This window comes from Mus caroli, unplaced genomic scaffold, assembly GCF_978045245.1.
Source record: "Mus caroli unplaced genomic scaffold, Mus_caroli_1 scaffold_11, whole genome shotgun sequence".
Classification (NCBI taxonomy): Eukaryota; Metazoa; Chordata; class Mammalia; order Rodentia; family Muridae; genus Mus; species Mus caroli.
The window spans coordinates 74,881,911-74,900,019 of record NW_028227266.1 but is presented as its reverse complement, the minus strand read 5'-3'; the positions used below and the strand labels follow the sequence as shown (position 1 = coordinate 74,900,019).

The 18,109-nt window shown below is 38.2% G+C and overlaps 1 protein-coding gene across 1 annotated transcript in view; it reads left to right on the top strand.

Moving 5' to 3' along the window:
- Positions 1-6,171: 6,171 nt before the first annotated feature.
- Positions 6,172-18,109, top strand: part of Gfral (GDNF family receptor alpha like) — a 42,883-nt gene continuing 30,945 nt past the window's right edge. The window contains exons 1-3 of the mRNA XM_021173366.2: positions 6,172-6,193; positions 10,837-10,971; positions 13,958-14,110. Coding sequence (XP_021029025.2) covers positions 6,172-6,193; positions 10,837-10,971; positions 13,958-14,110 — 310 coding nt within the window. The remainder of the gene's footprint in view (positions 6,194-10,836; positions 10,972-13,957; positions 14,111-18,109) is intronic.

The following is an 18,109-nucleotide window of genomic DNA, read 5'->3' as shown; positions in this document are numbered from 1 at the left end:
ACAAACAAAACTATAGATAGTGTTAACTAGGCAAAGTAAAATTTAAGGTGAAAATATGACAAAAGGGGAATTATGCCAGGAGTAGATATACAACCCAAGGTCATAAACTTCTATAAATTTGAGAATATACTCACAAAACATAAACACTATTAATATAAAAGAACTGAATAAAATTCAAATGTTAAATATGAAACTAAAATAATCCTCTCAATAAATCTATCAATATTTATATATAACACATTTGTATAGAGCATATTTTGTTCTCAAAATGTTAAAATATCTACAAAAACTTAATTTATTTGGTCATCTAGAAAACCTTAATAAATATAGGCAGAGATATGATTGGAAATTTTTTTTTTTTTTTTTTTTTTTTGGTTTTTCGAGACAGGGTTTCTCTGTATAGCCCTGGCTGTCCTGGAGCTCACTTTGTAGACCAGGCTGGCCTCGAACTCAGAAATCCGCCTGCCTCTGCCTCCCGAGTGCTGGGATTAAAGGCGTGCGCCACCACGCCCGGCATGATTGGAAATTTTAATGCTAATTGACTAATGTTATTTAATAAATAGAAGCATTTTTTCTACAGTGATTATACGATCATGAACTACAGAGCTAACCTCGTTTGTGGCCTTGGAAAGTTACACATCTTCTAGATCTGTTTGACCATCAGTAATATTAGTAAAATAAGGGGTTTGTGTGTGCGTTTTAGTGTGTGTGTATGTGTTTGTGTGTGCAGTGAATTTATGCACACACACAAATGTGTGCACACACACATATATGGGTATACATGTGTGTGCAGTAGTACAGGACATGTTTGAGTGTGTGTGTGTAGGAGGTCAGAATCCACCTCAAGGTCCTTCTTCAGGCGTATTTGTTTGTTTGTTTGTTTTGTTTTTTTAAAAAAACCTACTATTTACCTTGGCATTCATCAAATTGGCCAAATTGGGTGGCCTGTTATCTCCAGGTATATGCTGTTTCCAAAGCTCCATAACACCTCAAGTCCTGGGGTTACAGGTAGATTCCCCTCTTCTCGCTTTTACTTGGATGTTGCGATCCAAACTCAGACCCTCAAGCAGCATCTTACTGACTCAGCCTTCTCTCCAGTCATACCAATACTACTTTCTACATCATAAGCAATCTGGAAAAATAAATGATGAAACATAAACCAAATGTTTAGGACAAATTGTAGTTCATAGTATACACAAATAATATTAGTATAAATGCTAGTTAAAAAATAAAATGCACTTTGTTTACTTAGAGATGCATTTCTTATTTGACCCTTTGAAACCAAAGGCCACTTGACAAGCTCCGCTCCCTTTCAATTAAAATAGATTATTCTCTTATACAATATATCCTGGTTACAGTTTCCCCTCCCTCTACTCCTCCCACTTCTTCCCCACTATTATGTTTTATAACTCAGTATAATGTGGAGATGAGAATACATTGGTGGGCCCATGCTGATTTGTTCCCCTGATGTATCATGCCATGTGATAGTATAAACATCTATTAGGAGGGAAAGGAGTGAAGTGGGAACCTGGAAAGGGTATAGACAGAGAAAGGGGAGGGGAATGGGGGGAAAGAATAGAGAGAGAATGAAGAGAAAGAAGAAGAGGCCGGTAACATGTGGGGACAGAGAAAAAGAGAGAGAGAGTAAAGAGGGGGGAGAGAAGGCTAGCTCATGAACAGTCTTTTTCTAAGCTGCCATGCCTGACTAGCTGGCTGCTGGAGGTGATGATGTAAGCTATTGCTAGGTCTCTGTTGCTAGGTTCCAGGGAGGAGCCTAGTGGCATTGTCTGTAAGCTAATACCCACCTCCCCTCCCATCTGGATACACTCCCTTTCTGTCTCTCATTAGAAAAGAACAGGCTTCTAAAAGATAAAACCAAAATATAACAAAATAAAAATATAGTAAGATCAAACAAAAGTTCTCACATCAAAGTTGGACAAGAGCCCAAGAGAAGGCACAAGAATAAGAGACCCACCCATTCATACACTCAAGAATTATATGAAAGCAATAAACTGAAAGCTACAGTCTATATGCAGAGGACCTGATGCAGCCCCACACAGGCATGCTGCTTTAGTTTCTGCAAGTTCATGTGAGAGCTTTGGTCATGTTCATTTAGGGGGCTTTATTTATTTATTTATTTATTTATTTATTTATTTTGTATCCTGTATTCTCTTTGGCTCTTACACTTTTCTTCCTCCTCTTTTTCAGGTTTTATCTTGAGCCCTGAAGGAAGGGGAAACATGCATGCATTTTAATGATACTCTATTTAAAACTAAACAAAATATGAAGTGGCATTAATAACTTTTCTTGCATTTATTTGTTTTGTATGAACTCATATGTGTGGAAGAGAGGATACAATTCCTTTTTATTTTATTTTCTTTGTAATTCATTTTTTACACTCAATATTCCATTCCCTGTCCCTTCCCATTCACCCTCTGACTGTTCCACATCCCACACCTCCTCCCCACCCCATCCCATCTCCACATGGATTCCCCCAACCCCCACCCCACCTGACCTCTAAACTCCCTGGGGCCTCCAGTCTCTTGAGGGTTAGGTGCTTCATCTCTGAATGAACACAGACCTGGAAGTCCTTTAATGTATGTGTATTAGGAGTCTCATATCAGCTGGTGTATGCTGTCTGTTTGTTTGTCCAGTGTTAAAATCTCCAGGATCCAACAAGATACAGTCCACAGAATTCAAAAGGCTCAATAAGCTGAAGTGCCCAAGTGAGGATACCTTAGTCCCACTTGGGAGAGAGAAGAAAGCAATCACATGTGGGGATGGAGGGATGGAGGGACTTGGGAGGGAATATGGATGGGGTGGGGGTGGGGCAGAGGGGGATAGAGGGGAACCTGATCTGGTATTGGGTGAGGGAACAGGACTGAAGCCTTGAGGGCCAGCAGAAAAAAATGTAAACAGAAAACCTCAGGAAATAGGACATTGGGGAAGGGACCCCCAGAATGCACCAGAGACCTTGGAGGTGGGAGAATCCCAGGACTCATAGGAAGAGACCTTAGATGAAATTCCAAGTAGGAGAGGGAACTTATAGAGCCCACCTCCAGCAGGAAGACATCAAGTGAGGGATGGGGTTCCCATCCCACAGTCACACCTCTGACCCATAATTACAGGGATGGAAATGGAGAGGAGCCTGAGGAAAAGAAGGTCCAGCGACAGGCCCAAAGTGGAATCCAGCTCAAGGGGAGGTCCCAAGGCCTCACAAAAAGGGACCTATCATGGCTGCCCTCTGAAAGACCCAACAAGCATCTGAAAGAGTCAGATGCAGATATTTGCACCCAACCAACGGACAAAAGCAGCTGACCCCTGTTGTAGAATTAGGGAAGGCTGAAAGAAGCTGAGGAGAAGGGTGACTCTGGAGGATACAACTTCTTACACTTGGTTTTCTTATTCTACTGAACAGACCCTTGGGATTGAACTCAAATTATCAAGATTGGCAATAAGTGCCTTAAAACTCTGAGCAAGAATATATATCTGAGTGGGAAGAGGGGAAGATAATGAAGACAGAGAGTAGCCTAGAGAGGCAGACAGAACATGACAGATAGAGAGATGGTGAGGGAGGGAGATAGTGGAAGATACATGAAGAATCACAGAGAGAAATGGAGTACTTTAAAAATCAATAGATGAAAAGCAGCTATGCATGCAAACAAGAAAAATATGAAGATTTGTGTTCTTATTTCCATGATGAAATAACTGAACATTTATTTTAGAAATTAAAGACGGGGGACATTGTCAGAAAACTGAAAAATTTCTGTAAGAGGGAGCTAGATGTTTGCCAAGTGGGGAGAGTTGCACTGAGACAGATTTCAGTGGCATGCGAATGTTTGCAGGAGCCGTTTCAGAGAGTACAGATGAGAAAGCGATGCTGGTGTCAAAAGTCCTGGTCAAGGCGAAAATTAAAACAATGTGATTACAAAAATCACCCGTATGATGGCTATTCTTTCTTGTCAACTTGACTACATCTGGAATTAACTAAAATCCAAAGCAGAAGGGGCACACCTGTGAGGGGCTTTTGCTTAATTTGAAGTGGGAATGTCCACTTCTAATCCGCATCTTTGATGTGGGAAGATATCTTTAATTCAGATTTTTTGAGGTAGGAAGGGTCACCTCTAATCTGATCCATACCTTCTGCTGTGCATTTATATAAGGACATGGAAGAAGGAAGATATTGCTCTTTGCCTGCTTGCTCTTGCTCTCACTGGCAAATCTATTCTTTCACGGGCCCTGGAGTCAGCTTCTTTGGAATTCCAGTGTATATTGAAGAGCAGGTGATAGATCCAGCCTCCTGGACTAAACAACTACTGGGTTCTTGAACCTTCCATGGAAACCATTGTTGGATTAGCTGGATCATAGCCTGTAAATCAGTTAATATATTCCCGGTCACAGATAAACAAACAGACAGATAGAGACAGAGACACAGAGGTACACAGAGAGACAAAGAGAGACACACAGAGACAGAAAGGTTCTATAAGTTTTAATACTCTAGAAAACCCTGACTAATATGGCCAGTAAATTGAGAAATGCTGTCTTCTCAATTACTTAGATGCGAAGGAAAGATAATTAAACTTAGAGATTGATATATTTCCTGTATTTGAGGATCACAATGGGCACCAGAAGGGGAAATGTGAACAATTGAATAACACAGGGTCCAAGTGGGAGGGAAGGTAATGAAACCAGCAGGAACATGATGGAAATTATAGTCGGCTTTATACTGAAGAATCATCACATAAGAGAATGAGCCAGCGTGAGCCGATGAGGAGATCTGCTGGTGCTTAAAAGGGATGCCAGGTTTTATCTTCCAGTTATCGCCTCACTGAGATGTATCTCATTTCACACACTGTGTTTGCAACGTTGTACTGGTACCTCTCCATCAGGAGGTGGAGTCTAGGCTTATTCCCCTTGGAACTCAGCACAATTTGGAAATTGCCTCTCGCAAAACATTGCAGTGATTTACATATCCTGATTCTGGAGGCTTCTCATGAAAGTCACTGCTATACTTGTATTTCATTGGGATCTGTCCACTCTGATTTAGTTCTTGCCCCCCCCCGAAAGATAGGAGATTAATTTTTATGTTTCTATATTTCTCCTGTTAAATAAAACTCTGGGTTTAATGTTTTCATAGCAGACTTCTGTTATATAAAATAGACATTCAAGCATAATATGATCTACAACCATGATATAATCAATCCATTTTCAGAGAAGTAATGTCTGATATTACCAAACCTACAGAGATAATTTATAATGTTATAGTTTCAGTTCATTGGGTTTTAGGAAACCATGCATTCTACAAACAAAATCTAATTTCTCTTCTTATGTAAAATGAACATTAACAACGTAATAAAAACAATAAATTATGTGGCTGTGGGAGCAGATGCTTCTCTTTCATTTGCCCATTTTTATTTTAAGTTCTTGCCAAACATAATACTTTATTTACTAGACACATATTTTCAAGGGAATCAGTGTAACTGTCTCATCGCACTTCAAGGAAGCTGTAGACTTAAGTGAAAGACAGAGCAGGGAAGAGATGGTGGATAGTTACCTTCCTGGGAAGAAGTTATGCTTCCTTGAAAGGAGTCATTTTTCACCCCAAATTTTGAAGAAATGGAGACATGTCACACAAGTGGCACCGTTTTAAGTCTTCTTGGAGTTTAAAGCATCTGAAAACATAAGACATAATCAGTATTCTCATTTGAATGTAACTTGGATTTGCAATCATTTCCCTTGGTTGCCTTTGCTCCTTTTCTGTATCCTTACATTGCTTACATTATAAGCAATTGACTTAATGAGAACTTTTCATGAATAGGGGACCTCATGGTCAAATTTCTTGGAAGACTGTTAAATTCAGAGGCAAAGCTTAGTGTTCTAGTGGATGTGCTGAGAATACATCATTTCCCCCTGTTATTTGGTTTGCAGACTCTCCTGGAAGGATAATATCCTGGGTTCGCAAGCTGAGGAGAACAATTGAATTTGAATACAATTAGGAAAGTTCACAGCTCAAAACAAACTGGTGAGGAACAGCTGACACCAGAAGCTGACTCTAATTGGCTGGCTCTTAGGAAGCAAAACCTTTACTCAGAAACTTCAGTTGGGATGTTGTTTGGTGTCAGTTCATCTCATCGGCCTTTCTCCCAGGGAGACCATCTTGAGTTGTCCAACATGCTAGTGTTCATTTTCCTGGGTAAGTCAACTGCGCTGCTAGCCCTGAATTTGTTGCAATATTAACTCTTTATAAACTGAATGCTGTTATCATCTAGCGTAAACTTATGGGGGCATGTAATAAGAAATGCCAACTATGTTACTAACTTGTACTTCATTATTATTTAGTGCTTTTGAGAAATGTATACTTACCTGCAGTCACTTTTTCTTACTTGATAGAAAATAAAACGTGAGCATTTCATTGCTCATCACGTTGTTCCTGGTACTGCAAAGCAACCTAAAATGACTTACCTATTTATTAAGATCTATGCAGTGCCTATATGTGCAAGAATATCTTGAAAATAGAATTGCCCTGTATATAGTTGCAAGTTAATGGATGACAGAGGTTTGACTATCTGTTTAGCCTCAAAAGTAGATTATAAAATCTAGAGCTATACAAACTGACCCATCTAGTTTTCAACCTTAACAATCAGGATTCTGCCTCTTGAGTAACATTCATGGCCCACAGGTAAAATGTGAGCTTAGCTCTCTTGTGTTGAGTTGTTATAAAAGGTTGGTCCAAGTCATTTTCACTTAACAGAGAACCCACAAAAATCTTGGCAGATATGTGATTGATGAAGGTTAATATTTTCTTTAGGCTATGTTAGCGTCTATGTCTCGATTTCAGGATGAGGGATAATTGTGATCATACAAGATATTACTAAACAAGACCAGAATATTTTCTAAACTATTAGCTACAGTGGTTGATGAATGGTGCTAAATAAGAGCCAGGAAATAATGTAAGTTATTCCAAATTACATTTTTAAGAGGGAAAAGCAACATAAATCAATTCCAAGAAAATTAGCCAGGAAGTAACGGATCCTTTGCACATTTTTCAGTGTCTCTATGGAAATTCTTGTTGAGAGATTTTGCTTCTTCTCATTCTTATAATGTTTCCTTACTTCTTTATTAGTTTCTAGTATTTATAGTTTTGTTATAAAGATAAATCTAGGAGTTTTCAATTTTTGCAGCAATATATCAGATTATATAAGCGATATCACTTCCTCCCCAAGGTTCTCAGTGAAAAGGCTGTGGCCATTTGCTTTCATCTTTTCAAAATTAGCACAGAAACCAGGTTGCATGAAAAAAAGGAAATTATTCCTAACATTGTTAGAACTGAAAATCTCTGCATACTACATAGCTCTTGTTCAGCATCAAACAATTACATGTTATGACAAAGCCAATTCCTGTTGCCCAAAACCATGGGGAAAATGATGACTTTATTAATGAGCTTTATATATCCTTAAGAGGATGATACAGTTTATAATATCCTTTGTCTTCTTACTTTTAACATAAAATTATTTTTCACTGAACAACAGTAGAAAGTTTGACAAATCTCATTTCAGATATTGAGCCATAAATCATAACCAGGAACAAGTAAGGCAGAGTAAGGAAAGAGAAAGCTGTTTTTTTTGGATTCTTGTGAGCCAAATCATTAAGATGACTCCTTTAGTACATTATTAATTGTAGAAAACAGTATGAAATTCAAGTGGAATTTTCAGCAAGAAGTAGAGAAGGAGAAAGGAAGTAAGGCAGATTTAGGAAAGAGATCACACAGGATCACCACTCTGTGGAGCTGGCGAGGGTGACATGCGACCAGATATGAGCTTTCTGGGGTGTTCACAAGATAGCACACAACCACAATGACAGCACTGGAAAATCTGAGACAGGGATCATGAGTTGAAGACCAGGGGTAAAATAATCTGGAATAAATGATGAGTTTATTACTAGGATATGCTATATATGGAAACACTGTATTCAAAACAAACAAATCACCAAAAGATAAATAAAAATAGCCAATAAATGCCATTTTCCTTATACATCAAGCATTAATCATAATTTAGAGTCTTTGGATCTCTGAATTAGTACAAGCCACCTTGTACTTTCACTGAAAAAAATTAGCTGTCTTGCAATGTGCTCGCCAACTTGAAGTGCAGGAGACTATTGACTAGATGAGTTTGTCCACAAGCATATGAAAAAATTAGAATTGTTTATGCCATCTTCCAATCTAGCCTTCAGCAAGACAATTATGACTGGGATATTTGGGGAGACAGTTCAGTGGGTGTAGAGCACTTAGTGCTCTTGAGAGGATCCAAAATTTATTCTCAGCACCAACATGGTAGCTCACAACCAAATGTAACTCAAGTTCCAGAAGGTGCAATTCCTTTTTCTGGCTTTTACAGGCACCAAGCTTGTACATGGGTACTCATACATACATGCAGGCAAATTCTAACAAAGATAACATAAAATAATTTTTAAAAAAAGAAAGAAAATGTTGAAAGAGAAAACTACCAATAAGCTAAACACATGGGCCTAGCCTTCCAGTATAGAAACTCAAGAAGTAGTATATATGGCCCAGTCAATTTTCTTGCATTCTTCTTAGAAAACAGGGTTTGGGAAGAGGTAACACAATGATTTGCTTACTGCCTTATTACTCTACAATGCCCCTGGTGATTCATAATTAACTCCCTCTTTTGAAATAACAAAACGACTTGACTCAAACAAAGTTTGTAATTCATATCCCTGACTCAATTGTGATTCTTAGACTTTTCTATTAATTGCATAAGCAAGTATCTTTTTATGCGTGTTTGGAAATAGAAATTGATTTAATTGTAAAATACACTAATTAGGAATGCTATTTTCTTGATTGTTTTTAGAAAACTCTGAAAATAACTTGTAAATGTTTGGATGGCGAATTAGTTATTTGTCTAATGTAAGTCAGCGTATATTAGTTGGTACCCATAACATGCATTTATATGTTGGGAATACAATCCTGAATGGCACCTGTAAACCTAGTCAGTAAACCTAGAGAACATAGTATCTTAGATGAGCCTATGAATACACACAGCGGGGCGAGAAATTCTACACCCTTGGGATATCTAAGCTCCTAGAGAGACAAAAGAGGCTGATTTGCCCATTTTGGTTGTAGACAAATGAAAGTCCGAAGTTAAGAGTTCTTTGGAACATTGCTAATGGTTATGATCCCTCTTAAAGAAGAAAGTGTTATTCTAGAGGACACGAATGAGAGAGTGTGTTTACTGTAGACCAGAGAGTAGTCCACAAAGGGACGTGGAACACTGCAGAAAGTTGTGACACTTCTGGGTTGGATGTGATAAGAAGTATGAAAGCCATTTTATACAGAGTCATGAAAGAGACCAAGGAAAGAAATAGCAGTACTGAAAGTGCATGACATAGATATGGTGACATAAGGAACTACTGAGTCAAACAAACCAGAGGGCAAGCAACTGGACCGAAAAAGATGTTCTACGGCTCAAAGTATAGAGGCACAAACTTTGCAAGAATATGTATGGGACAGTGAAGTTGAGAATGCATGAAAAAGTCTTTCATGAATTGTCTGGATGCCTATATTAATGCTGTTGCTGCTGATGTAGTACAGCGGTTTACCATATAGTAGAGGTTAAGGATATCTGCAGCTGGAGTCTTGTCTAGAGCATGCAGATAGAGGAAGTAGCTTTTTATCGGGCTTGATGTTGAAACTACTAGGCTTAAAGTATATATTAGAGGATCATTAGTCTAGATATTTTACATCAATCCATGAGAGGAATGAGATTCTCAATGAAAAGTGGGGGGAAAAAAGAACGAGAAAGATAGATCTTAAACAGAGCACTAAACATGGCAGATAGATGTCTATCTCTCTGTCTCTCTGTCTCTGTTTCTCTCTGTCTGTCTGTCTGTCTGTCTGTCTCTCTCTCTCTCTCTCTCTCTCTCTCTCTCTCTCTCTCTCTCTCTCTCTGTGTGTGTGTGTATAAGGTGGTTAATCATCAAGAGACCTGGAAGAGACCATTTCCGGAGGAAGAGACAGACTCCAAACCAAAGGAATCATCAAAATAACCAGTCTTGAAAGCGTTGCATTTGATGTTAAGAAAGTGATTAAAGACATTTTTTAGAAAGTAATTTAAGGGTGGGAGAGATGACCCAGAGGTTAAAGGTTCCTGCTGCTCTTCATGAGGGTGCAAGCTGAGCTCCTGAGTCCTTTGGGCAGCTTGCAGTCACCTTAACACCAGCTCCAGGGGATCTGATTCCCTCTTCTGGCCTCCATGGGCACCCAAAAACATGTGCATAAGTGCATATACACATAAATTAAAATGGATATCTTTCTAGAGATTGTTTTGATAGAACAATAGTAATAACAATATTGTAAGCCAAAGAATAAATGAAAGGAGAGGAACAGAGAAAGCAAATAATAATGTTGGTTAAGAATCTTTTGCTTTGTGACTTTGGGAGCAGGGGAACAGTTTCAAGACAGAATTTCTCTGTGTAGCCCTGGCTGTACTGGAACCTACTCTGTAGACCAGGCTGACCTCAAACTCAGAGATCCACCTGCTTCTTCATCCCAAGTGCTAGGGTTAAAGATGTGCACTACCACTGTCCAGCATTAATTAAGGATCTTAACAGCATAGCAACAAATGAGGATGTGTTTTTCTGTGGTTTGTGGACTTAGACTTCTTTGGTTATAGACCTAGGAATGGTAAGGCTCCGTCTAGTTCCAGTGGTGGGCTTTTGCTTTTTGTTTTTGTTTGTTTGAGAATCTTCCTCACTGATTTCCACAAAGGATAACATTGCAAATGTGTTGTTTTCTTGTTATTGTTCTCTCTGTTGTTCAAGCTGTTAGGTTAAGCTCAGAAAATGAATCCTCTTCCCAAACAAATGATTGTGCACATTTAATACAGAAATGCTTGATTGATGCAAATGGCTGTGAGCAGTCATGGAGATCAATGGAAGACACCTGCCTTGCTCCAGGTAAAAACCCAGTATTAAAAGTCCATCCAAATGATTTCTTCTTCCCAACATAGCAATGAGATTTAATATTATCTTATAGAATCATATGAGCTAAATTATTTTTACTTTAAAAATCTCCACTTAATTTTGATACTCACTTGGCTCATTGTCAGTAAACTTTGTTGCAAAACTGTACTCTTAATTATTAATGAGCCCTTATATAGTGACATTGAGAGTAGATTTCATGCAAAATTTCGATTTATTATTTTTTCTCTACAAATTCTACAATATATGACTACTTCTCAAAACTAAATTTTACAAATAATGTATTGCTTTGAATATGTTAATCGTCCATGATGAAATAGAAAAATATTTGTTATTAAAAAATCTTATTTGTACATTTATAATATATTTTGTATACTATTTTCCATTCCTACTGTATCATAGAAAAATTAAAATATTTTAAAGACTTGTATAGTGTAAACATTTGAAGAGAGGGTCAGGATTATAGCAGAGATTGTAGTAACTGCAAGAACATGTAAGATGTGAGCAGGCAGAGAGAGATGACAAAATGAAGACTGAATTCTACCTCAGCTTGCAAGAGCAGACTTCTGTCTGAGAGGAGGTATCCAGAGGCCCAGGCACTGAGCACTCTGAAGGGTGCAGATTAGTGACACAGGGCAGAGTCTGAGAGGATTTGAGAGTGAGAGTTGGGAAGGAGGAGGCCACAAGAGTAGTTTAGCATTTGCTAAAAGTCAACTCTGTAATAGACCAACAAGATACGCATTCCCTTAGTCTTGTTATGCCAAAGACTTTTTAAAAATTATATTCTACCATTATGATAAATTTGATTCTCTTTGTGCTGTGATTATTATAATTAAACATTTCATGAATATTGTACAAATTTAATGAGATATTAAAAGGGGGAATGAAAATGTATTACATATCATAATGTTTCTTCACTCTGCCTATAAATATTTGAGCTGGATCCCATTTTGGGCCTGTTGCTGGACCTTCTTTTCCTCAGGATCCTCTCTATTTCTGTTCCTGTAATTTATACATGTCCTTTTGGGTCTGAATTATCACACTCAGGATGATATTTTCTAGTTCCATCCATTTGCCTGCAAAACTCAGGATGTCCTTGTTTTTAATAGCTGAGTAGTATTCCATTGTGTAAATAAACCACATTTTCTGTATCCATTCTTCTGGCGTGGACATCTAGGTTGTTTCCAGCTTCTGGCTATCACAAAAAGTCTGCTATGAACATAGTGCAACATGTGCCCCTTTGGCATGATGGGGCATCTTTTAGGTATATTCTGAAGAGTGGTTTAGCTGGGTCTTCAGGCAGATCTATTTCCAATTTTCTGAGGAACCTCCAGATTGATTTCCATAGTGGTTGTACCAGTTTGCACTCCCACCAGCAATGGAGGAGTGTTCCTCTTTCTCCGCATCCTCTCCTACATGTGTTGTCACCTGAAGTTTTGATCTTAGCCATTCTGATTGGTGTAAGGTAGAAGAATCTCAGGGTCGTTTTGTTTTGCATTTCTCTGATGACTAAGGTCTTTGAACATTTCTTTAGGTGCTTCTCATCCATTCGAGATTCCTCAGTTGTGAATTCTCGGTTTAGTTCTATACCCATTTTTTTTTGATTGGGTTGTTTGTTTTTTTGGTGGTTAGCTTCTTGAGTTCTTTATATATTTTGGATATTAGCCCTCTATCGGATGTGGGATTAGTGAAAAATTTTACCCAATCTGTAGGTTGCTGATTTGTCTTCTCGACTATGTCCTTTGGTTAAGGCAACTTTAAATGTACAATTATCTAACCCAGTGATTATATATTTGGTGAGAATAAAATATTTTAAGAAAAGATAAAAAACTTATTTTTGATGATAAAATGTGTGTCTATAATTCTTAACGCAACTTTAAATGTGGTGTTAAAATATACTTAATATTTCATGAAATAGAACTAATTTATTTATGTTAGTATATCAATCTGAGTCATTTGCAGTAAACTACAATATTTAAGAATCACTTGATAAGTAAAGCAGAGAGAAATATCTGAAAATATACACATAAAATAATTCAATTAGTTTTTTTTTTTTTTCAAAATAAGAACTGAAAAAAGATTTAGGGTAGAGGCAAGCTAATTTTCAACCAGAAAATAAAATAGTGGTAATTATAAATGACTTTCTATTCAATGTTATTTATAAAATGCTTTATAAGTATTAGGAGAACTTTAACTTTTCATAAAAAATTAGAATGAAAGTACAATATAATAGCAAGTTATTACACAAGAGCAAACAAAACAGTTAATTTGATAGGATAGCTTAGATTAGACTGTAGCCAAGTCACCATGTGTAAGATCAGCTTTAATATCATGGAGCAGCAAATATGGGAATTCTACTATATGGAACATCATGTAAGATACAGAAATGTTTGAAGCATTTTGGAAAGCATTCTATGGGGAAACACTAAAAATCTATACTTTGTTTTCAAAGGTCACTTCTAGAGACCGTTTCCCAGCAGACTCCTTGGTATTCTGGCGCTTGTACATCTTGCCCTCTTACATGATAGTCCCTGAGCTATAGATGCAGGAATTGTGATATCAGTGTTTCCACTGAAGCTGGGATCCACTGGGGCTGGGATCCTCGTGATCCATGGATCTCTGGATTGTGCCCAATTGTGGTTTTCAGTGATGGTCTCCATTTACTGTAAAGAGAATCGTCTTGTGAATCAGCAGTTAAGAGCCTGGCACTTTGGGTATTGTCCCCATAACAAACTTAATATTCACATATTAAAATGCATCCCATAGCCAATAGTATTCTCATTTCTTTTTAAAAATCTGGGAGTGGTGGCTACTTTTATGAAGAACCATTAGGAAAACAAGTTAATCTCACTAAACTCATTGATTTCTTGGGTTGATTTATTAAAAGCACTTTAAGGAAGAAGAAATGAAAATTTATATCCAGACTAATATCTTCAGTGTTATATGTGATTATGAAATCCAGGTGACTCCTGCAGGATCAATAATTCACTACATTGTAACCTGAGTATCCAGTCTTTGGTGGAAAAAAATTTCCAATTTAAAGAGTGTCTTTGTACGGATGACCTCCACTGTACAGTAAACAAACTTTTTGGAAAAAAGTGCACCAATAAGACAGGTAATATTTGTTGATCCAACTCTTTATTTCAAACCTAGATCCTACTCAATCAATATGTGTTCATTTGTTGTACATTCACTGTATTTAAATTGCTAACATTTTAGTGATATGTCTTAGTTCCAGCAGGATATTGACATTTTTATATTGCTAATTCTGTTATTGGTCTAATGCTGGCTATTAAACATATATGGAATATACATTCTTCTTTATACTTCAGAACAGTATAGAAAGAACTGATACTCTCTCTTCACTTACTGGTTTAAATATTCAGTATTATATCTGCACAATTCATCATGGGATAAATAAAATGTAAACTTGTATGTCTAATGTCATAGAACTGGCCTAGTTTCTGTGGTTTTGTAGTTTGTATTTTCCATTTGATATATTGATATTAGAGTTTGATTACTTAGTTTCTATGTGACTCTTTATTTCTTCTGTCTCTGTAGATCTCTGTAATATGCTGCTGCTGTTAACATTTTCTGATTGTGTTTTAAAATGTCTTTAGAGTTTGCACTAGTATCTTCTTTTTCATTCAATTGTACTTTCATTCATTCATTCATTCATTCTTGTTTTCATGTACATGTGTGCACATGGGGTGTGTGTGTGTGTGTGTGTGCTTTCTCATAAATTAGCCTTCATTTTCAACCTTTTTTTTTTCAATGAAAATCACAACAAGTGCTCATCTGTGGATGAATTGCCTGTAACAAACCCCTCCTTACATCAAGGCTCAGGGAACACTGAGGAAGAGAGAGGAGAAAGAATGTAAGTGCAGAAGGGTGGAAGGGAGAGGTGTTAAATGCTGTCCTCTGGACAAGATTGAGCTGATACTCAAGTCAGTCCACACCAGCTATGGGTGCCTGCTCAAGACCCATTCACGACAAAGCCATTCAACGTCTCAGCCTAGATAGGAGAGAAACTCATGAAGCCCCGCCCCTAGCACAGGAGCAGCATTTGATGGTTAGGAAGGGAGAAAAAAATCACCTTTGTTTGGAAATAGTTTGTCCAGATCCCGGTGGATGTTTCCGTACCCATTTTCCAGATAGCATTAATTTGACTCATGGAGCCTTTGTACTCAGTTTAGGTCATCTTATAAAGAGCCTTGATAGCATCATTCTCAATAAATTTGTTTGACAACCTTTCAAACAAAAATTTGACAACTTTTTTCCAAGAGGGAAAAAGCAGGGTATAATTGTAGTTAGGTCAAAAGTAAAACCAAACTCCAACAATGTAACTAACTCAGTGTCTGAGTCTGGGACTTACTCCTAATCTTCTGGCCTCTACGGAGCTTGGGAAGCTCCACATTACAGCCTTTGCCATCTTCAGTACATACAGATCACCTTGTAGCCTAGTTCCAAGCATACTGTTATCTTTTGGTGGACATCTCATGATCCTAGCATCTCTAATAAGCTGTGATATCTGCTGTATCTGAGGCAGAGCATCCATCAATAGACCCATGGCTTCTCTGGAGGTATTTGAAACCTGCTACTTAGTGTCAAACCTCAGCTTCTCTCCATGACCCCTTCAATCCTTGGGCCTCCACTTCAACTAAAGCTGAACCTTGACAAATGGCCTTCTGGATTCTTGATAAGACTATCCTAGTCACATGGTGTCAAGCCTCAGCTGCTCTTCATGACTGCTTCCTGCCTTCAAAACAAAAACAAAACAGGACAAATACCTGGGAGTCTCTTACATGTCACCAAGCTCAGCTGCCAGCAGGAGATATAGCCTTTACTCCCCTGAACTATGGCTTCTGTGCGCTGGCCCTGAGGCACTTCTCAGGTTTCACCTGAGTATTGCTGGTCTCTTGTTAATAACAACTGCTTTTTCAGCCCCGGAAACCAACATCTGGTGTCCTAGGAAAGCAAAGTTTCTACTTCAGTAGTGATGCTTTCTTGTTAATTGCAGCTTATCTGTCAGCTCTAGCTGAACAAAACCACAGATTCTTAACTCAAATTATAACACCAATGGAATCTTTGATGGATCATAAACTTCTGTCTGAAACTTCACAAGCCACACTTCATTGTCTGTATTGTTCTCAGTCGGTACTTGGCAAGCTCCCACAGAACAGGTCACTAAGCTCTGAGCACTCAATGGCCTTTCCAGCCCCAAATTACAAAGGCTTCTCTAGTAATCCCACGAACACATGAATAGATCCATCACAACATCCTAATCGTTGGAAACAATTTCTCTCCTAGTTTGCTTTCTGCTACTGTAATAACTACAATAACTTGAACCAACTTGGGGAGGAAAGGGATTGTCTGGCTTATACTTTAGAGTCTATCACCAAATCAAGCTCAACGGAGGAACATAAAGGCAGGAAACAAAAGAGATTCCATGGAAGAGTTAGTCTTCCTGGCTTGCTTTCCATAGCTATCTCAACCTGCTTTCTTGGACAACTCAGGATTATCTGTCCAGGGATGGCAACACTGACAGTAGGCTGGACCTTCCCCCATCAAACATTACTGAAGAAAGTATCCTGTTGTGGTTTGGTCTGCTGTGTATTATAATGCTAACTTATATACCTATGTAAGTCTATGCCCATGAGTGACTTCTCAAATTTACAAGCTTTTGTTGTGCAAACCTTGTCCCTTGATTTAAAACTATTGGTTAAATAAAATTGGCCATAGCACGTTACTGAGGGATTAGAGGAAGGTGAGTTTGGAATGACCTGGTTGTGGGAGAGGGAGAGAAGGGAAGAGGAAGAATGAGAGAGAGGAGGAAGCCACCATGAGGGGAGAGGAGCCATGAGCACACGGACAGACAGGAAAAACAGCAAGTATCTGGGGTACAGCCCTGGGGAGGTACCCAGGCCAGCAGTTAGAAGAGTACATTAGGGGTGAACCCCAGTAATTATCAAAGCCAAATAAAATAACCACAGTCTGAGTCTCGTTTATTTGCAAGCTGGTCAGGTATAGCTTAAATTGGCTGTATTAAAGTGTCACACAAACTTCCCTGTAGACTCTTCTGATGGAGCCATTTCTCAGCCGAGGCTCTCTTTTTCCAGGAGACTCTAGCTTGTAACAGGTTGACGGAAACTATTCAGCACGAGTATATTCTGATTAGTGTGACCTCCACAGTATCTAATCAATTTCTCTTCCATCCTATTAACGTTCTTTGTGAATTTCTTTCTTCCATTCATTTTCTTTCTTTTTTCTTTCTTTTTCTCTCTGGAGAAAACCTCCACTGAGGTTTACCAGGGTCATTTGTGTAGCCATAGGCTTGGAACCATTTATTAGAGCCTTTCCTCAACATGGAGCCACAACTGAAGACCATGACAGCACCTCCCCCACAATCCATCATTAGCCAAGAGTTCAGCAGGGAGTGTTAATCCCTGAATACCTCTCCATCCATGATTGACTGTTGACCAGCTCAGTGTTATATAGGCTCATTGTAGACAACCATCACTCTTAAGAGATCATATTTGCAGGGGCTGTGCCTTTTCCAAAAGCAACAAACATTTCATGACCCTTCTCCACATCTTTGGTTTGTGCACTCTTTCTCCTCTCCCGAATGTTTCCTAAGGCCTAGGGGGTGGAGTATGAATGCCCTATTTAGGGATGAACACTTATCTGTCACTTATTCTCAATGCCTTATGCAGCTATCCATCTCTGCAGTCAGTCATGACTGTTCATGAGCTGTTCAAGAACAGCTTCTAAAAAATAGAGATGAAAGTAGAATTTGTCTGTGGATATAAACAGACATTTGGTAATCACTGATTTGCAGTTTTCTTTTTTCTCATATGAACATTCAGTATTGTGATTTTCCTCCTAAGCACTATCTTAGCTACAACCACAGATTCTAATATGCTCTTTATAAAAGTTTAGTCCTTTCAAACTATTCTTCTCTTCCTTTCCATCACTCTAACGTACAGTTTATTATGAAGGTTTTAAATTCTCAGATACCTGAGATTTCCTAGATACCTTTCTGGTTGATTTCTAGTTTAATTCTCACGTTAAGTACTCTATTTCAGATTATCTTAATCCATAATTAAAGTGAAAA